The sequence below is a fragment of the Gadus chalcogrammus genome, chromosome 16 (genome assembly GCF_026213295.1).
Source record: "Gadus chalcogrammus isolate NIFS_2021 chromosome 16, NIFS_Gcha_1.0, whole genome shotgun sequence".
NCBI classification, from domain to species: Eukaryota; Metazoa; Chordata; class Actinopteri; order Gadiformes; family Gadidae; genus Gadus; species Gadus chalcogrammus.
Window position 1 is genome coordinate 26128723 of NC_079427.1, and position 17167 is coordinate 26145889.

General features: G+C 42.4%; 2 protein-coding genes across 3 annotated transcripts; both read right to left on the reverse strand.

The window, feature by feature from the left end:
- Positions 1 to 3198: 3198 nt before the first annotated feature.
- On the reverse strand, positions 3199 to 13082 carry sgcg (sarcoglycan, gamma). Of its 2 annotated transcripts, none has more exons than XM_056611618.1 (8): positions 12960 to 13082; positions 9068 to 9265; positions 8323 to 8427; positions 7241 to 7328; positions 6403 to 6522; positions 5798 to 5870; positions 5380 to 5503; positions 3199 to 4517 (listed from the first exon to the last, which is right to left on the reverse strand). In XM_056611618.1, exons 2-8 carry the CDS (start codon positions 9260 to 9262, stop codon positions 4350 to 4352), a joined length of 873 nt encoding a protein of 290 aa, XP_056467593.1. In that variant the 5' UTR covers positions 9263 to 9265; positions 12960 to 13082; the 3' UTR covers positions 3199 to 4349. The 2 variants fall into 2 exon arrangements, with proteins under 2 accessions (XP_056467593.1, XP_056467592.1); XM_056611617.1 differs by having other exon boundaries at positions 9068 to 9262; positions 12960 to 13080.
- A 2197-nt stretch (positions 13083 to 15279) lies between these two features.
- On the reverse strand, positions 15280 to 17158 carry rps25 (ribosomal protein S25). The gene is made up of 5 exons (XM_056611633.1): positions 17050 to 17158; positions 16449 to 16538; positions 16155 to 16338; positions 15573 to 15692; positions 15280 to 15479 (listed from the first exon to the last, which is right to left on the reverse strand). Exons 1-4 carry the CDS (start codon positions 17050 to 17052, stop codon positions 15577 to 15579), a joined length of 393 nt encoding a protein of 130 aa, XP_056467608.1. The 5' UTR covers positions 17053 to 17158; the 3' UTR covers positions 15280 to 15479; positions 15573 to 15576.
- Positions 17159 to 17167: the final 9 nt, after the last annotated feature.

Here is a 17167-nt window from a genome sequence, read left to right on the forward strand (position 1 = left end):
TTCAAAAGTGTGATATTCAGGGCACTTACGGCTAAGGGAATTTCTGCAGGAGAGAGAGACACCACCATCTCCTAATTTGCAGCATGTTTTCCCTTGAAGAAGGAAATGCAGGAAGATGTTAATATGTTGTAAAAAAAAATAACACCATGTACACTAAGCATAATGTGTCACGATTTACACATACCTCTCTGAAATCACAATTGGCCCCCATTACAATGTACAGAGTGTCACGGTTTGACCGTGACACCAATGATTGGATGTGGTGGCAATCGAAAGGCAACATCCCGCTCCTTCAGCATTCAAACGAAAACTGGTCAACCTCACAGATGATCTTCTGTGCTGGCCCCCACATATTCTTGATTATTGGTTTATTATGGTTTATTATGTATGGGTGTTGCAGGACCACAAAAAGATTTTCAACTGCAAACACACCATGTGTACCATCGATACACTGACAGGCCAAAAATCTGTCCTTCGTTATCGTCTCAAGGAGGTTGGTGTGTTTTCTCCTGCAGTGTGTTTTGAAGTTTCTTTTGTTTAAAATCAACTTGCAACAGAATTTATTTTGATCACTTGATGCTTTAGTGGCCGTGGAACATTCTGCAGGAGCCAATGGGAGCTGAGTGGGGGCCACAGGGAGCTGAGGGAGCTGAGCGGGGGCCACAGGGAGCTGAGCGGGGGCCACAGGGAGCTGAGTGGGGGCCACAGGGAGCTGAGTGGGGGCCACAGGGAGCTGAGCGGGGGCCACAAAGTGCTGTGCAGGGGCCACAAAGTGCTGTGCAGGGGCTGCAGCTTGCACCTCCTCCTGGTGTATTTGTAGGTGCCTTACCAATTGCAATAGATTTCTAAGTGTGAAAATGTGTTGCCGCCCGACAACTTAATCCACAAGATTATTGTGAACTCTGTAAGAGAGGAATAAAGGAAGTAAGATTCATACTTGTGAGAAAATACAAATTAATTCATTTGTGTAATAGGGTTAGGGTTTTCACTGAAGAATGGCCTTTTACATTGTTGTCAACTTTATATTTTGCACCCACGTATTTACAGAAGGGACGGTGGAACAGTTCACTGTTGGTGATATTATTAATGTTTGGTGTATCACCATTTAAAAGTATACTAATGTGTCTCTATATATCAGAGGGGAAAGGAATAAACATTAAAAGGCACAGCATCACTTTAAACCCTGCTAAAACATAACTTTTACCATCTGAAATTGACATTTTTATCTTTTTTACCACATTGACGTCATCAGGGATGGCCTCAGGAAGAGGAAGTAAATCAGCCTGAGCTTGACCATGGAGAGCATGAGAGGCCTCCAGCCCAGGATGTGGGGCTCCATGTAGCGGGGGGTACCGCAGTGGGACACCTGTCACGCACATACACACACACACACACACACACGCACGCACATGTATGAAGGCAACACAAGGTCAATCAAAGTAGCTGTGGGTAACAAACGGACACAAAGAATGAATAAATTAATGTATTTCATCACATTTATTTTGATCATTGTCAACGCAGAATTCCAATATCAAAATGTAATGCACTATGCAAAGAGTAAGACCATGCATTAAATGTTGATATTCAAATCCTGTTATTATGCCTTATCATACTCTAATTCAAGTGAATGATTCATTGATTACCTTATTTATTTCTCTCAGACATACTCGAGGGTAGAAGCACACACAAATATAGCGCATTAGTTACTGTTTTTATAAACCTGGATATGAAATATGATTTTTTTTTAAGCATTGCAGTGCCTGACCAGAGAAAATCAGGACACGGACAGTCAGTCAGTCAGTCAGTCAGTCAGTCAGTCAGTCAGTCAGACAGACAGACAGACAGACAGACAGACAGACAGACAGACAGACAGACAGACAGACAGACAGACAGACAGACAGACAGACAGACAGACAGACAGACAGACAGACAGACAGACAGACAGGAGTTCTTAAAATAACTGTTGGTTTTGTAATGTGTGTGTTATGTGGTGCAATGTCGTGGTGCAGTGTGCGTGTGCGAGCTGTGATAGGATGTAGATAAAATATACAGGCACATCTGGAGGGGAAAAGCTAAATTTAAATCAGAAACATCACGAAACATATTTTACCAATGTGGTTTAGAGAATATTACTATGATAAGCCCAAAATATTGGAGTTTATTTAATTGTCTTCATATGTTGACGCCATGCACGAAAGGGTTAAAAAAAAGCTGAAAAACACTGCCTAAATGCTATTATTCAAACGACCTCATGACATAAACATGAGGCCTATGCATGTTACTTGCATTAATATTTTAATGATCAACTTGTTGGTCTATCCATACATTAGTTTATAATGTACACGAACAGAGAGCGGCAACTTACCTCTAGGCTGAAAAGCGCGCAGTATCAGACGGAAATACGTTCTCCCGCTTTCTGCTTAAACGTGTAAGCCAGCCCACATTTAGGGAAAATTTAAGCCCCTCCTCGATCTGCGAGCTGCAGTCAGGGGTTACTCTGGCCACTGGCCAGGCCACACTTGTGACGGCCAACGGCCACGGCCAGATGGCCTAGTGTGAGTGCAGGCCAGAGAACAATGGGGCCATTTGAGCATGGTTAGGTGTGAAAACGGCCAACGGCCACGGCCAGATGGCCTAGTGTGTGTGCACCATAATAATTCATTCTCAGTTTTTTTTAATCACATTTTTCACTACGCTTAGATATCGTTGGGAAATTTGCAAAGATGATGTGTGCAAAACACCCAGGCGCATCCTATTACTTAAATGTTATCTTTTTTCTTTCAGTAGTCCCCCCAAAAATAAATTATATGTCTCACATGAAGGTGGCACTGTGGAGCCACAGAGAACAGCTGCTGATACAAAGCTTCTATACTTCTTCAACCCTAATCAACACAATGACTTCATTAATACCCTGGTAGGATAAAATAACCATCATGTTTTCAAATTCATGATAGCTCAGGTCCTACGCTTGACACAAGTACAGTGATAGAAACATTTGAGGACTAATCCCAACACATTGAACACTTTTTCAGAACTGCAGATGGCGGGCTACGCATAAAGCTCCTGGGATCAAAATACTCCTATTGAGGGATTGGTTTTCTATATATCTATTTCGATTTTCAATTGTAGTTAATCCAATTAAATCGATTAAATTTGTCAAACTATTAAAAAAAAATTGAAACGACCCATCTTAGAAGGGTAACACTTTTATTTATTCACACACAAACTTGAATAAATACATCAACATTCAAATAATCAAAATAATTGACCCTCAAAACAGACCTAATACTTTAGGCCTACGTTAACTCTATAGACATAAAAGTATCAAGTAGGCCCACAGTTGCAACAAGCTAAAAAAATCCCAGTGTCACAACAAATGTATAAATAAAGTCCTGTATTAATGATAAACCAAACAAAGGCAAATATAAGACCATGTTCTGTTTATGTTATGTTCAATGCTGACATACAACAATATACATACACTCTGTAGGCCTATTTCCTGTTATAGCCTTTGTAAACACAATGGTATACAAACAAGACATTTTAACATGATCTTTCTTGAAAAAAACAAACATGTTGCATTATAAAATATAACGAATAAAGTGAGGCAAAACATACACAAAACTCAGCAAACCAAAAGAGGCAAATTACACAATCTAACAAGGGGAGGCCCGACAATGTTTATTTCATATAACAATCGTTAATTGTAATTAAAAATACATTTTTATTTGAGATTTAAAAGATGGTGATGTACACAAAAGTGTAAATCAGACTAACTAATATGGCATATTTCCTAGCATGCTTTTTTCCAGGATACATAAAAACCTTGCCCATCACAAACACAGCATAACAGGCGCTAGAAGATAAATCAATACACTTTAACTACCCTACATTCCCATCCGCTTAAACTCGGCCTTTACTTTGAAAATAATCAATCCAAGCCCTTAACACGTGCAACTTCTAATGTATTGCACTAAAAAACATATTGCATAGGATATAAGCTGTTCAGCAGCTCCTTGTTGCCCAGCCGTTACACTGTAGAAAAAACACAACTACATCTTTGAAACACCTCCACTGCAGGAGTAAGCCATTTGCTTTTGGTACAGTGAGAGTAAAGTCGAATACTGAAAAGCTATCAAAACACCTGTCGCCCTTCGCAAAGACTTTGGCTAAGCCTCAGAGACATTTGCACCAGAATATCTTGTATCTCTGAAGCCGTGAACCGGGATGATTTATTGTTCTGAGGGTAAACGCGGTGATATATATAAACACTCGTGCTCACTTAGTCCCAAGCGCGTCCCCAGAAGCCTTGGATGACACACTAATGGCTCTGCTTGTCAGGACCCGGTCTAGCAGTCCTGCCTCTCACTGCAGGTGGAGGTGACCCTGGCCTCGGACAGGACCAGTTTGCCGCTGGGACACACGCACACCTCATAGAGACCCTGGGCGTCCCCGAACACTGCGTCTCCGCTCAGCGGCAGGCTGGGCATGCGCACCGTCTCGGCGTCCAGCACCAGCTGTGGGACGGAGAGCGAGGACGTTTAAACGGGAGCGCAGTTAGGGGAAGGTTGTTGGCTTTGTTTCTGGGGGGAGGGTATCACAGAGAGAGGATGGAAAGTACAGAAATGCATCGTAGTGACATTGGTGTGCCCATGCAGTACACAGTGCAGTTCAATACTTCACAGTTGAACACATAATCACCCTGACAGTACTGTCCCATTGTGTGTGCATACATGCAATCACTGGCCATGTATGAAAAAGCTGTTTGGCAACTTGCACTATGACAGAGGTAGAGAAGATGAGAAAGGGTATTGCCTCATTCTCCAGAGTCTAGGCGACATTTTTATACTTGGATTCAAATTAATATTTAATGTGGTCCGAGATACATTATAGCGCATCCCATTGACAGAAGGTCATTTAACTGCCTTATCATCTCTGACACAGAACAATTCAGTTGGGCTTATCTGACTCAAAAATAATGCTTTGTAATGATGTTCCTGCTCCACCTGGAAAATATTTTAAAAAGGCGGAAAGGTGAATGTAGGTCGATTGGGGTACAAATGTAACACTAGTGATTCTGCTCTGAGACAATGACCTGCCTTTGTAGCTAAAAGTCACAGGCTAATGGGATGCATGCCTTTTTCCAACTCCAAATGGAAATACTGCGAAGCAAGTCAGGGATAAAGTTTTTGCTTGATAACCTGTTGAATAAAACAGCAGGCCTTTTGCAGGTCTATTGACATTGCTTTGATTAATGGGGGGAATGGGGTTAACGGACTTAACGGCCAAAAACATCTCAGCTCTCTGCCGGTCTTCAGCGGTGGAAGGAGCTGTCATGATGTAACCGTGACAACGCAGAATAAACATGGGTTGTCTCACCAGGCCTTTACTGGACTGCAGAATGAAGTCCATGTTGGTGGAGGCCTCGATGTTTCCGGACATGGCTTTGAGCAGCACTCCGCTGGGCGCGTCCATGGTGAGGGAGCGGGTGGGAGACTCCAACCTTAAACAACACCACGCTAAAGCAAGCCCTTCTACCTCGGTACCGTACTGCCTCATAAGGAGGTTTGTTTCCACAGAACCGGAAGCGTAGATCATGTTTGTTTGAGTGGATGAATGGATACTAGTACAAGTAGATGTTATATTATTGTTGATTATTAGCAGAACCATGGCAAGTATTCAAACCAAACAATTCATCCTATTTTTTTATAATTCTGATATGACTAACCGAGACTTCTTTAAGAAAGGATGATGTCATTACCATCCATTCAAATGATCGATGCACCGTTAGTCTCACCTCAAGTCTTTCTGCGCTTCTGATTTGAGCAGAGGCGCCTCTACCGAGTGCTGAAACAATGCTCCCTCAGCGCCTGATAGGAGACACAAACAAACACACTCTAGAATTAGTACTGGAAACAACTTTGGATAAAACATTTATCGCAAGTACAGTTCAGACAGCTGGGCAAATCGTTAAGTAGGCTTTAGTACGACAAACTCATCTGCGTAGCTTACATCACATCCCAAACGGCGTACATGAAGACGTATTATAGATCATCAGGTTGAACTATCATTCAGCCCAGCTCGGTCCAGCGTTCATGAAGTTCATTTATATTTTTACGAGGGAGTAGAGGGAGCGATTAAAGAATAGAGAGAAAGAATTGCAACCACAACTACTTGTACCAATAAGGCTACATTGCCCCCCTGCTGGTTTTAACAGGAACAAAATGACCAAAACACAACACTTATCAGTTGAACTTCACACTGTGAAGCTGATCACCCACCATCGACACAAACCATTTACAATGTTTGGTCCTATCAAACATGTTCACTATTGTTCATTGTATTAGCTTCCCGTGTTCAACGGTCACTGGAGGAGAAAAGGATGTGTGGCTGTCAGTGTACCTAGCACATGAAGCTTCCCTGTGCCCACCACAGCCTCTTTGCCATCTGCCATAAACAGCATCTGGCCGTCGGGAGAATGAATGACCATATTCTGAGCTTGTCCTTGCACTTGCGTCGGGCCTACAACACAATAATAGGAGCAAAACAAGGAGAAACAGTTAAATCAGAAGTTAAGTAATTTAAAAAAAACAACCCTGACATCATGCAAGCCAACAGGGTGTGGATTTGATTACTAATTTATTAGGGTTTATGACATCAATATATCCATCATTATTTTGATCATTTCGCCTTTATATTACTAAACCAGATGCAGGAGTGATGAAAAGATCCATCCCCCCACTAACTGTTACAGAACGTTGCAGAAGATAAACTGTACGACCTAAATACATTTTATAGTGTTGTACTTAATATTTACAGAACAAATAGAAAACAGCTTCAATAATCATGGTTGCATGATGGTCCGATAATATGTGTATGTTGGTCTTTTCCTCTTGTTCCACCAAACCAATTGTCTTTCAGAGACCAAATAAAAATCGATAGCTTGGAAATGTCTTGTGGCTGCTAAAAACCCATTGAAGGAATTTGGCTCAAATCTATTTAAAATGGGAAACTAAGGGATTTTTAATGGAAGATGCATTAATTTTGACACTGTTAATTTCAGATGATGACTGCCTCGAGACAGGTCCGAAGAAGAATGGTGTGTGTGTGTGTGTGTGTGTGTGTGTGTGTGTGTGTGTGTGTGTGTGTGTGTGTGTGTGTGTGTGTGTGTGTGTGTGTGTGTGTGTGTGTGTGTGTGTGTGTGTGTGTGTGTGTGTGTGTGTGTGTGTCTGCCTCTTACCCACAGATATTCTCCCCGTCACATCACCGTTGGGTTCACGTGCGTTGAGCACAACATTTTCATCAGAGGTCACTTGAAGAGAGGAGACCTATAGAGCAGGTCATAGAAGCCATTGGGGAACCAGGACAAAAACATGAAGAACGATCTCAATTAACATTTTGAAACCATTGTCTCTTATAAGTAATGTTTTATGTTTAAATTTGGAGTTATACATGTTTAACCAGGCACTGGTTTAAAAAACTGCTTCTGAGACTTAGAGTAGTATGCCTTCTTATGTGATTATATAGTCTACTAAATAAACTGTGATCATCCAAAAATAACAACCTCGCTAGCATTGAAAATAAAATAAAGCGTACTGTAAGTATACGAGCCACTCCATAAATAAGGTATACAGCTCTACAGAATTAAATTGGGCTAAATATCGCAGCTATGAGCCTGAAACCCACATAACATTTAAAGAACTCCAGAAAAGTGTTTCCATCTGCTCCTAGCAAGCATGCTATGAAGCTGTTGCCACCACAGACATGCATGAGGTAAATCTGCACCATGAGAGGAACTCAGCTGTAAGCCAATTCCTCTAAACATCCCCAAGGCTGGAGGCTGAAAGTTCAGTTTTCTGATTGCAGCTTGGCTGAAATGGTGTGCGTGTGTGTGTGTGTGTGTGTGTGTGTGTGTGTGTGTGTGTGTGTGTGTGTGTGTGTGTGTGTGTGTGTGTGTGTGTGTGTGTGTGTGTGTGTGTGTGTGTGTGTGTGTGTGTGCCTGTGACGTGTGCGTGCGTCTGTGAGTGTTTAATGTGAATCAGATCTTAACAGGAAGCTAGTTTGTCCCCACGGATACGAGCACCACTTTAATCACTGTGATCAGTGAAATTAAATAATATTCGTCGGGCTTCGGGAAGGTCACTTAAAAGACTGAACCGACAGCCCTTACTGCTCACAAGGGGAGGCGGGCAGGGATGGATAAAGCCAGAGCAAAGTAGATGAAAAGGGAGAGAGGGAAATACAAGAGGGAATGAAAACTGCAGAATAGGTGAATTCCCTCTCTAGGGGTCAGTGCATGAAGGAGCTGGGAGATTGTCTTACATTTCTGGAGTGGATCTCATTGGCATAGAGCGGCAAAAGGAACTCCGACTCTCCTTCCTCTAGCCTGACTCCGTCTGGGTGGACCCCCAGCAGTCCCATGCCATCCTGCAAGAACAGCCAGAGAAGATATATGTAAAGACACAGCAAGACCTCAGAACTCTGGAGCTGTATGAGACCTAACCTCAACTGTAAATCATCTGAAAGGCTCCTTTTCCTCCACCACACATTTTACAAGCATGGCATGCGAGGCTGTCAACCATTTTGTTTCCATTATCCCGATTCAACAGATTGCCAGGTGTTCCAGCCTCCACAACACGCTACGGGGTGCAGCAGAGCACGTTTTGTAATAAACCAGCCAGGAAATCGTTGTCTGTCGGTCGGTCCATGTCCCATTGTGTACGTGTGAGCGACTTTGTTTGTTGATGTTGTCCTTTCTCTGCTAAATCTGGAGTTTGCCATCTGCCGTGCTTAGACAGAACCACCGCTATTGCCCCATGCTGGGACACAAACACATCAACTATCCTGATAATACAGCCAAATATCCACAGTGGATACCCACAAGCTTCTGTGGCTTATAAAACAGGAAAACAACAAAAATAGAACTATAACAAGATAAGCCACTGATAAGATGCCTTGTTTGCAAGATTAGCAAGACAAACAACCCAATGTAAAACGGGGCCTGGTTGAGCATCTCACACATACACACACACACGCACGCACCCCTCACGCACACGCACACACACACCGTGTCGAACCACATCACTCGGAGGATCCAGATGGTGAGGGCAAAGTTGACCAATAGTATGGCGATGAGCAGCAGCACAAACAAATAGAGGCATCGTTTCCGCCAGCCGTAGATGCCGATCTTGTAGACGTGGTCGGGGATTGGGCTGGGCACGCTGAAGTCCTGCGTTGTGGTGACATACTGCTCCCGGACCATCTGCTGGGCGGGGAGGAGGGAGCAGGGCAGCACGGCGACCATGGAGGAGGGAAAGAAAGAAGAAAGAATCACTCACTAGAAAGTACTCAGCACTTTCTTACTCGGTTTGTGCAATTTCATGCACATCACTGAGAAACAATGTTGAAGACAAGGAATAAGTTCTCATGTACATCCATTATAACGACATAGTATTATAAAACTGTTTTTTTAACTATTTGCTGATTTTAAGAGCATTAGGGGCAGGACATTTTTCTGCAATCTACCTACCAATGCATTTTTTACTTCGCCTTTATTTTCTTTAATTAATCTATTTTATTATTGCATTCAATTGTATGATGAGGTATTTATGTGAAGCACTTTGAGTCTGCCTTGTGTATGAAAAGTGGTATATAAATAAAACTGCCTAGCCTACCTGTACCTTGAATTAGACACCCAACCGTTAACTGCTCAATAACTGCATTAATATAAAGGGTAAGAAGATCAGAGTAACTTGCTTAGGATAAAAGTATATTCTAAATGACTTAATGCTAAATCTCTCCGCTTTGGGGAAACTCCTGTGTTTGGGCAGTGCCAGCCAGCACTTACAGTTCTCGTCCTGGCATATCTGGCCGTCAGCGATGGAAAGCTTGACAGGACTTCCAGGAGTGGAGTAAACTAAAAGAGTAATGCTACTTGGTGTAGGATATAGACGCTGTAGTGGCTGGCTACAGCATGCTATCGGGGGAAGCATAATGTGAGTTACGACTCGAGTGAATAATTCATTACGTATTAATTATGTATTATTTATCAGTCAGTTTATGCATCCAGTTAGTAAAGGGGCTATGAACTAACCCAAAGCACATGTACCCTGCATGAGAAACAGCTAAGAAGCAGATTCAGACTGGATGAGGCTCATTAGAGAGGGTAAGGCACTTAGGGAGGCGTTCTGTTGCTCAATCAGCCTTATAACACAAGCTGGACTGACTGAAACCGGCCTGGAGAAAGATATTGGTTTCTATTAATGAAATCTAAAATAGTAGAAACAGGTCATAACATTCCAAAACAGAGTCCCTGTGGAGTTATTTCGACTCTGAAGCCTAAAAAACTAAACTGCTCTGTGGACTGAAACACAGATGAAGCGATCAATATAACTTTCCCCTCCTTTGGGGAATCAGGAGAAAAGAGAGACACACACACACGCACGCACACCTTCTCACACAAACAAACAACAGCCATTTCTCCAAACTTCCTGGGTTCCCTGAAGGCACCACTGTTCTCGTACCGGCTTACCCAATGTAATTCTAAAGACATCTAAACAAATGTGCACTTGCACTGTCTCCATGGAGTGAATCATACATCCAACGGGGGCGTTGGATTAACATAGAGGACAAATGCTGTCTCCTATCACCACAGTAAACCCTGGTTTCCATCACCTTTAAGGGGCCACTGTTCAAAGCCAAACAATGCATCTTGGTAGACACTAACAGAAGTTCTGCCAAGCATCTCAAAACCCCAGGTGAGCTTTGGATGACCTCCATGTTACGCCGGTGTCTGACAAGCAGCAGCTCATGCCTTGCCACGTGTCTCTGGAGAGTCCTTCTGATTGGGTGGATCTAAAAAAGGAACTAATACTGGAAAATCTGATTTGGTCATTCAAGCTGGAGAATCTTCTTATGAGTTGATACAGAGAATATATGACTCGATATTATATTTATTAATAGATCCACAATCCACAGTGATCATAAATACAGTGGCCTGTTAGAAACTGTTGGGGAGTAAAAACCCATCCCCCCAAAAATGCAGGATCATGCGCACCAAGACCACAAGTTATGATTTATGGCTGTCCATTGTACAACCTGAAATATGTACACGTTGCTGGAAAAGGCTAAGCCCATTTGAAGAGAGGGTGGGAGAGCGAGGGAGCGCTGATAAGGACCAGGTTATTAAATGCAATGCTATTTACTTCCTCTCTATCTGGCCTCATTTATATTCATTAATTTTGGGAGATGAGTGAGGATATGTCAGAAAGGCCCAGGAATGAAATGTCAGCAACAATTCCTGAAAACGTGCAGTGAAACTATAAGAGTACAGTGTTCTTCTTTTAAGTATCGGCCTTGTTCCTCCTAAGGTGATCAGATGCAGAGTCTATCCTTGTTTCGCCATTGGGTCCTTTTTATTTTCATTGGGGGAAATAAGTATTGGAAATATTTCACAAAATGTGAAAGTGACCCGTGGCACAAAGGCAAGCATTGAGAATTAGACACAGTTTGTTGCAAACACTCTGTGATATGGAATCTGGGTAAACTACCACAAAAAGTATTGCAGCTCGGGGTTTCGGTCATTATGGTGTTAATGAATTTGTTCAAACTCATTCTAATAAATAGAAACGAGGGCATTACAGGGCTTCCAACTAGGAGCATAGGGGAGGGGAGGGAGGATCCTGAGGCTAAAGAGGTTGTTTAAGCTGCTGCTCCAGGCTCGAGTTTCAGACTGGAGCCCCTCCACCAACTGAAGCCTTCCATAGCAACCCAAATAAACACTGTTAAAAGCGACCTCGCCACTGGACCGGTATGGAAGTAATGGTCCTAACCCTAACCTCAATTACAGGGGCGTTGTGATCAACATAAGGTCTGACCTTGGCTGTGTCTCACGGAGCAGTGGTCTCATGTTATTCCTTCAGGGCTAAAGGCCATTACAGACGGACACATTAGTGGAATACGTTATACGTCTGCGCTAAGGACAACAGTCCTCACTCTATTTGTTCATCGAAAAGGTAATTGAAGAACAGTGCTTTGCAGCAATGTTATTAAAAAGGACCAAACAAGTCAGAAGCCAGTGATAACATTTCCACTCTCTACATTATGAACCCAATTGGGGGATGGCACCTTCTAGTTTAGCTTATTCTCTATTAACCTATTGAGATGCTGTGTGTCTGTGTGTTTGACCTCTACTCTGAGAACTGTTGTGTTGCAGAGAATAAAAGTCCCTACTAACCCACAAGGGTTAGTAATTGAAATCCCAGGCTTCTCTGACTTACAGCGTGACCTGAGCAAACTCCAGAAAATAGGCGTTTAGGGAGATAGAGCAATAACCACTTCATTGAGAAATGGCCTTCATTTGTTTTTTTGTGTCAAGTTTCATCTCATTCACCTATAAAGATGGATGGAACATGTAAATAACCCAAATTAGTTAGCCACCGCAAGTTGCATTTGTTGATTGAAAGCTGAGCACAGACAGAAAGAGATCTGTTTCGGTCCCTTTCTAGAAAGTTGCCGTCTGTCTGTCTCTGCTGTAATGCTACAACGTCTAAAAATAGCACACAGCATTCTGAACTAAATTTAAAAAGGCGCCTGAGCACTGTCACAAACACGCACAAACTGTTTTAACTCATACATTTTTGCATCATTAAAACTTGCTCAGCAAACACTTCACACACACATTCATACCCAGACAGTCAGGAAAACGTGGCTCCTCTGAAGGAATATCACCATGTAGGGTAAAAATGCCTGACAGTAATAAAACCTTTTTTTTCCCACTCCAAAGGCAAAACCATCATTTAAAAGGACACCAAGTCCTACAGACCATTCATAACACTCTTTAGACGGACTGGAAAAAGATGATAATGCCACTTGACCTTTGACAGCTTATAATACGGAGAAATAAACTACTATTAGCAAATGGGAAAGCAGGCAGTTAACAGAGAAAGAGTCTGGCTTACCTCTGGGCTGTAGTACGGCAGTCCTCTCTCTCTCTCTCTCCCTCTCTCTCCGAGGCTGAGGAAAGCAGCGGCAGTGGTGAACCTCCTCGGGTGTCTGACAGCCAGTCAACAGCTGCGTGCCATATACCTATAGCCCTGTCCCCCAACCCATCTCCACCAGACGGCGCTCCCACTCCCTGCTGGTCTAGGGAGATTTAGGAACACCCATTCCCTATCTCTCCACGTGTCCATCCCATCATCTCATTAAAGTGTGGCATGCGTTGATATGTATTAGGAAAGGCGGGTGGGAAAGCCGGAGACGCGCACTTAAAAGAAAGGGCTCGAGTAGACTGTATTTCGGGGATTGGAAGGAATGCATTTGGCAGGCAGCAGCTTCACACGCACATTGGTATGAACGTTGGATATTTTTTTGTTACTCCACTGAGAATGAAGCGTTTCGGGAGTTTATAAGCTATTATGTTTTAATTGTTGCGGCAACTTCTTTTTTGTGGTTTTGTTACACGGTCTCATTCTGAATGTTTCAAACATTAGTAGGCCTAATGATGAGTTCAAATACTACTTAATCATCCGATATTTTTAATAAGTTCTGCAATTCACCTTGCGAAAGATACAGCCTTCGACCTGTACTTAGAATAATTGTTTTAAATGTCTCCATGGACCAAAAAACGATCACTTTGCACAAAAAAAAAAGTTGGTCGTTAAGGATCCCTACAATCTAAATCGTGCAAGACAATTCCTCGCACGGAAAGAACTAAAAGCTCATAAATAGAGCCACGTTTCCAGGAGATATGATTGGCTCGCCCCTCCTGAAGAAGAGACATTCATGAGGTGAATCAATGAGCGGTCACGTGACCTCCGAGGGGAAACCAATGGGGTGTGCAGTAATTGTTTTTTGCTCTCGCGGGCATACATTAGGATGGAGGACTCAATGTTTGCTGATACTGGCCAATCCGTCAGTGGAGAAAACCCAAGTTTGTTGTGCCACAGCTGCTTGCGGTGGCGCTCGGCGGTGACAGAAGAGACCTGACAGCATCCATCAGACGGCCCCCCTTGTCTTGCACGGTTGCAAGCCCCGAGAGAAAATACACAATACCATTTCTTATAAATATCTCAGAATGGCCCGTAGCCATCGCATTGGAAAGGAAGACACAGGATTAATCCCCTGCCACTGAAAGTTGTGTGGGAGAGATAGCCCAGTAATAGTTTTTGTATTACCCAGGTGACAACATAAGTTCATGTCACTATTGGGTAAACAAGCTATATATTGAACGCTGATAGCAGAGCACAACATACCCAAGGGAGTGTGAGAAGTGGCAATATCCCATGAGGCTTTTGAGGGCACTGCTCATGCTGCACTCCCAACAGCAAAACATCCAATTACAGGGGTCTGCCTGATGAGCTAGATGCTCGTATAATGACGTGGGAAAACATTGTGGAATTTAATCAATGCATTTTGAACTAAGATAATGGAAGGCATTGGGCTGTCCGCGTCATTAGAGATGAACATGCATCTAATAGAAAAGACCGAGACTAATTAACTTAATGACAAAGATGTAGTCAATATAACCATATTACCATTATAAAAAAAATTATGAGCACTTATTCACTCTTTAGACACCTTCTCCCAACTACACACAAGAGGCTAGTCGTTTATAAAGATATTTTTATATTACTTTGAACTGCCACCAAGTGTAATGCATCAACTAGTACCATCATACAATGGTTAGGTCATAGATGATAATTTAATTTGTTTGTTGGCCAAGTGACATTGGGAAAGCATTGGAAAAAAAAAAATTCTTGTCTCACTCATCTGGAGAAATATACATCACATAATGTGTAATTCGGCAGTTGTTCGATTCCTCTAAACTCTTAACATTTGGATACAGCCTTGACATTATTCCATATAAAAAAATCAAATCAAGCAGCCCTTCTGTTCATCCTCAAAGGTTGGTCTGGCTTGAGATGACTTTACAGGGTTATCAATAATTCACCCTCTTATCCATTTAATAGCCTCGCATGAAGCGAGTGAGTCATTAGATGTGGACTTCTGAATTGAGGAATTCAGGCACAGCAGCCTGCCCTCAGATTTAGGCTACCTGATTGTGTTTCTTTCCAGTCGCAGATTGCCCCTTCACTTTTATTGATCCCTTCTCACAAGTCAAACTTCTGCACCACTTTCAGTTGCCCTGAAATTACTCAATTTGAACTACTTATCGGCAAGCTTAATAACCAGTCACATCCCCTTAATTTTTTGCATCCTGATTAAGGAAGCCGAACATTCCCCTCCAATTGGGGGTGGCTACTTGTATGTTTGCTACAGTTGAGAAGTCTGAAATGCTGATTTAATTTCAAAATTATACAATACTCAAAAACACTATTGTACAGTGACCTTGTATGGTAGAGCGACTTCAGTGTAGTATTAATGTAGACAGGGAGGACATTGACACCAGATAGAGTTGCCTTTACATTTTTTATTCACCTTTCATTACAAACAGCTCACGAGACTGCCAAGCAGAACCACTGTAAGGGAAAGCAAAAAACTGTTAGAGATCAGTTCACCATTTACTCTCAATTCAAAACAATTTCCTAAGATTAAAACTGTATTCAACATACCAGTTTATGCTTTCTCTGCTTTAGTAGTAGCCGCAGCCGCCGCCTCTTCCTCCTCGGGGCCCTTGGTGTTACGTGTGTAGATCAGCTGAGATCTGTGTTTGGACACCAGTTTGATCATGCCTAGTAGATTGGAAGAACACATTGGACCATAGTTAAATGGGCACATACAGAACTCAATAGAATTCTCTCATCTTTCACATTCTACATCCGGTTCTGGATTTGTATTCCATATTATGCATCAAGTCAAGGATATTCATTGCCATGTGTGCTTGGTGATGAACGTGCATTTATGTAGTTTACCAGCAAAAACCATGATGGTACGTTGAGATGAAGATTGTGATTCAATTTAATAGTTACAAAATATACAGTTCAAATTTAAGGCGCATCTCTTATGGGTCTGCTAGTTTGCCTGCAGTTCTCACCTTAAAACTTCTCAACGACTTGAAACAAGTCAAAGAAAATCCACGAATGGCAGAATTTAATCTCTAGTTACTGCTCAAAAGATTTAAGGGGTCGACATTTGCCCAAACTATTTTCAGGGATGCTGTGCATGACGAACAGCTGCTTGTTTGTGGAGCATACCTTTGGTGAGCAGTTCCTGGAGGGCGTTCCTGGCCAGGGAGCCGCGGATCTTCAGCCTTTCAGAAACGACCGCGGGTGTGATGAGCTTGTAGTTAGGGACCTCCTTGTACAGCTTCTCGTATGTGGCCTTGTCGAAGAGGATCAAGTTGTTCAGCTTATCCCTGACCTTTCCCTTGGACCACTTCTACTCGGGGTAGACAAAAAGACAACGTTAGAAACATTAGGATTCACACAAAGCGCATACAAATTATTAATGAACACACATGTCTGCCATCCTGAGGTTGGGGAACATACCTTCTTCTTGGCCTTGCCTCCAGACTTGTTGACTGGGTCCTTGTCCTTTTTGGACTTCCCCGAGTCCTTCTTCTTATCCTGCTTGGGAGGCTAACAAATATAGACAACACAAGATTACTAAAGAGTACTTTAATAACGTAACAAATGGAGTAATTGAAGGGTTCTGTAAACCAAAATGTGGTAGCCAGACCAATCATTGATTTACCAATGCGACCTGACATGAATAAGATCATGCATAAAATTCACTGACTTGCCTAATGAAAGCAATAGATGGCCTTAGAATAAGTTCAAATTTTTTAAACCTTTAAACGTCAGATACAGGTAGGAGTTATCGGATAGAGTTTTTATCGGTGTTATTGTAAGAGATCTCTCGATCTGCGCCTATTAGCATGCAAGCATGGTTGGTAGTAGCGTTATCCTAGCTGGCTAAATTCTAAACGGATTGAATGGGTGTATTGCTGAGATTAAGGCAATATTTCGACGTAATAACGAACCATCCAAAAATGCAGGAAAATTCCGGATAATTCATAACGACATTTATTTAACTAAAGGGTGAATAACGAACAAAACCGACTCGTAAATCGGTGATTCGCATGCTCACCATGTTTCCTCGTCAAGATGTCGGAGGGAAAGGAAGTTGGTCCGTGCAGGAGCCCCTTAGACAACCCGTACTTACGGAAATGGAACACAGTGGCTTCTGGGAAATTGAGTTGTTTAGC

Bases quoted from the DNA above. Each gene is read 5' to 3' on its own strand.
- rps25 (XM_056611633.1), bottom strand. The intron at 16,339-16,448 runs GTATGTTCCCCA...TACCCCGAGTAG, and splicing joins GAGGCAAGGCCAAGAAGAAG to AAGTGGTCCAAGGGAAAGGT. The intron at 15,693-16,154 runs GTATGCTCCACA...CCAATCTACTAG, and splicing joins CCAGGAACTGCTCACCAAAG to GCATGATCAAACTGGTGTCC.
- sgcg (XM_056611618.1), bottom strand. From the start codon at position 9,262: ATGGTCCGGGAGCAGTATGTCACCACAACGCAGGACTTCAGCGTGCCC. The intron at 6,523-7,240 runs GTAAGAGGCAGA...ATTGTGTTGTAG, and splicing joins GACGGGGAGAATATCTGTGG to GCCCGACGCAAGTGCAAGGA. The intron at 5,871-6,402 runs GTACACTGACAG...GTCTCCTATCAG, and splicing joins AGGGAAGCTTCATGTGCTAG to GCGCTGAGGGAGCATTGTTT.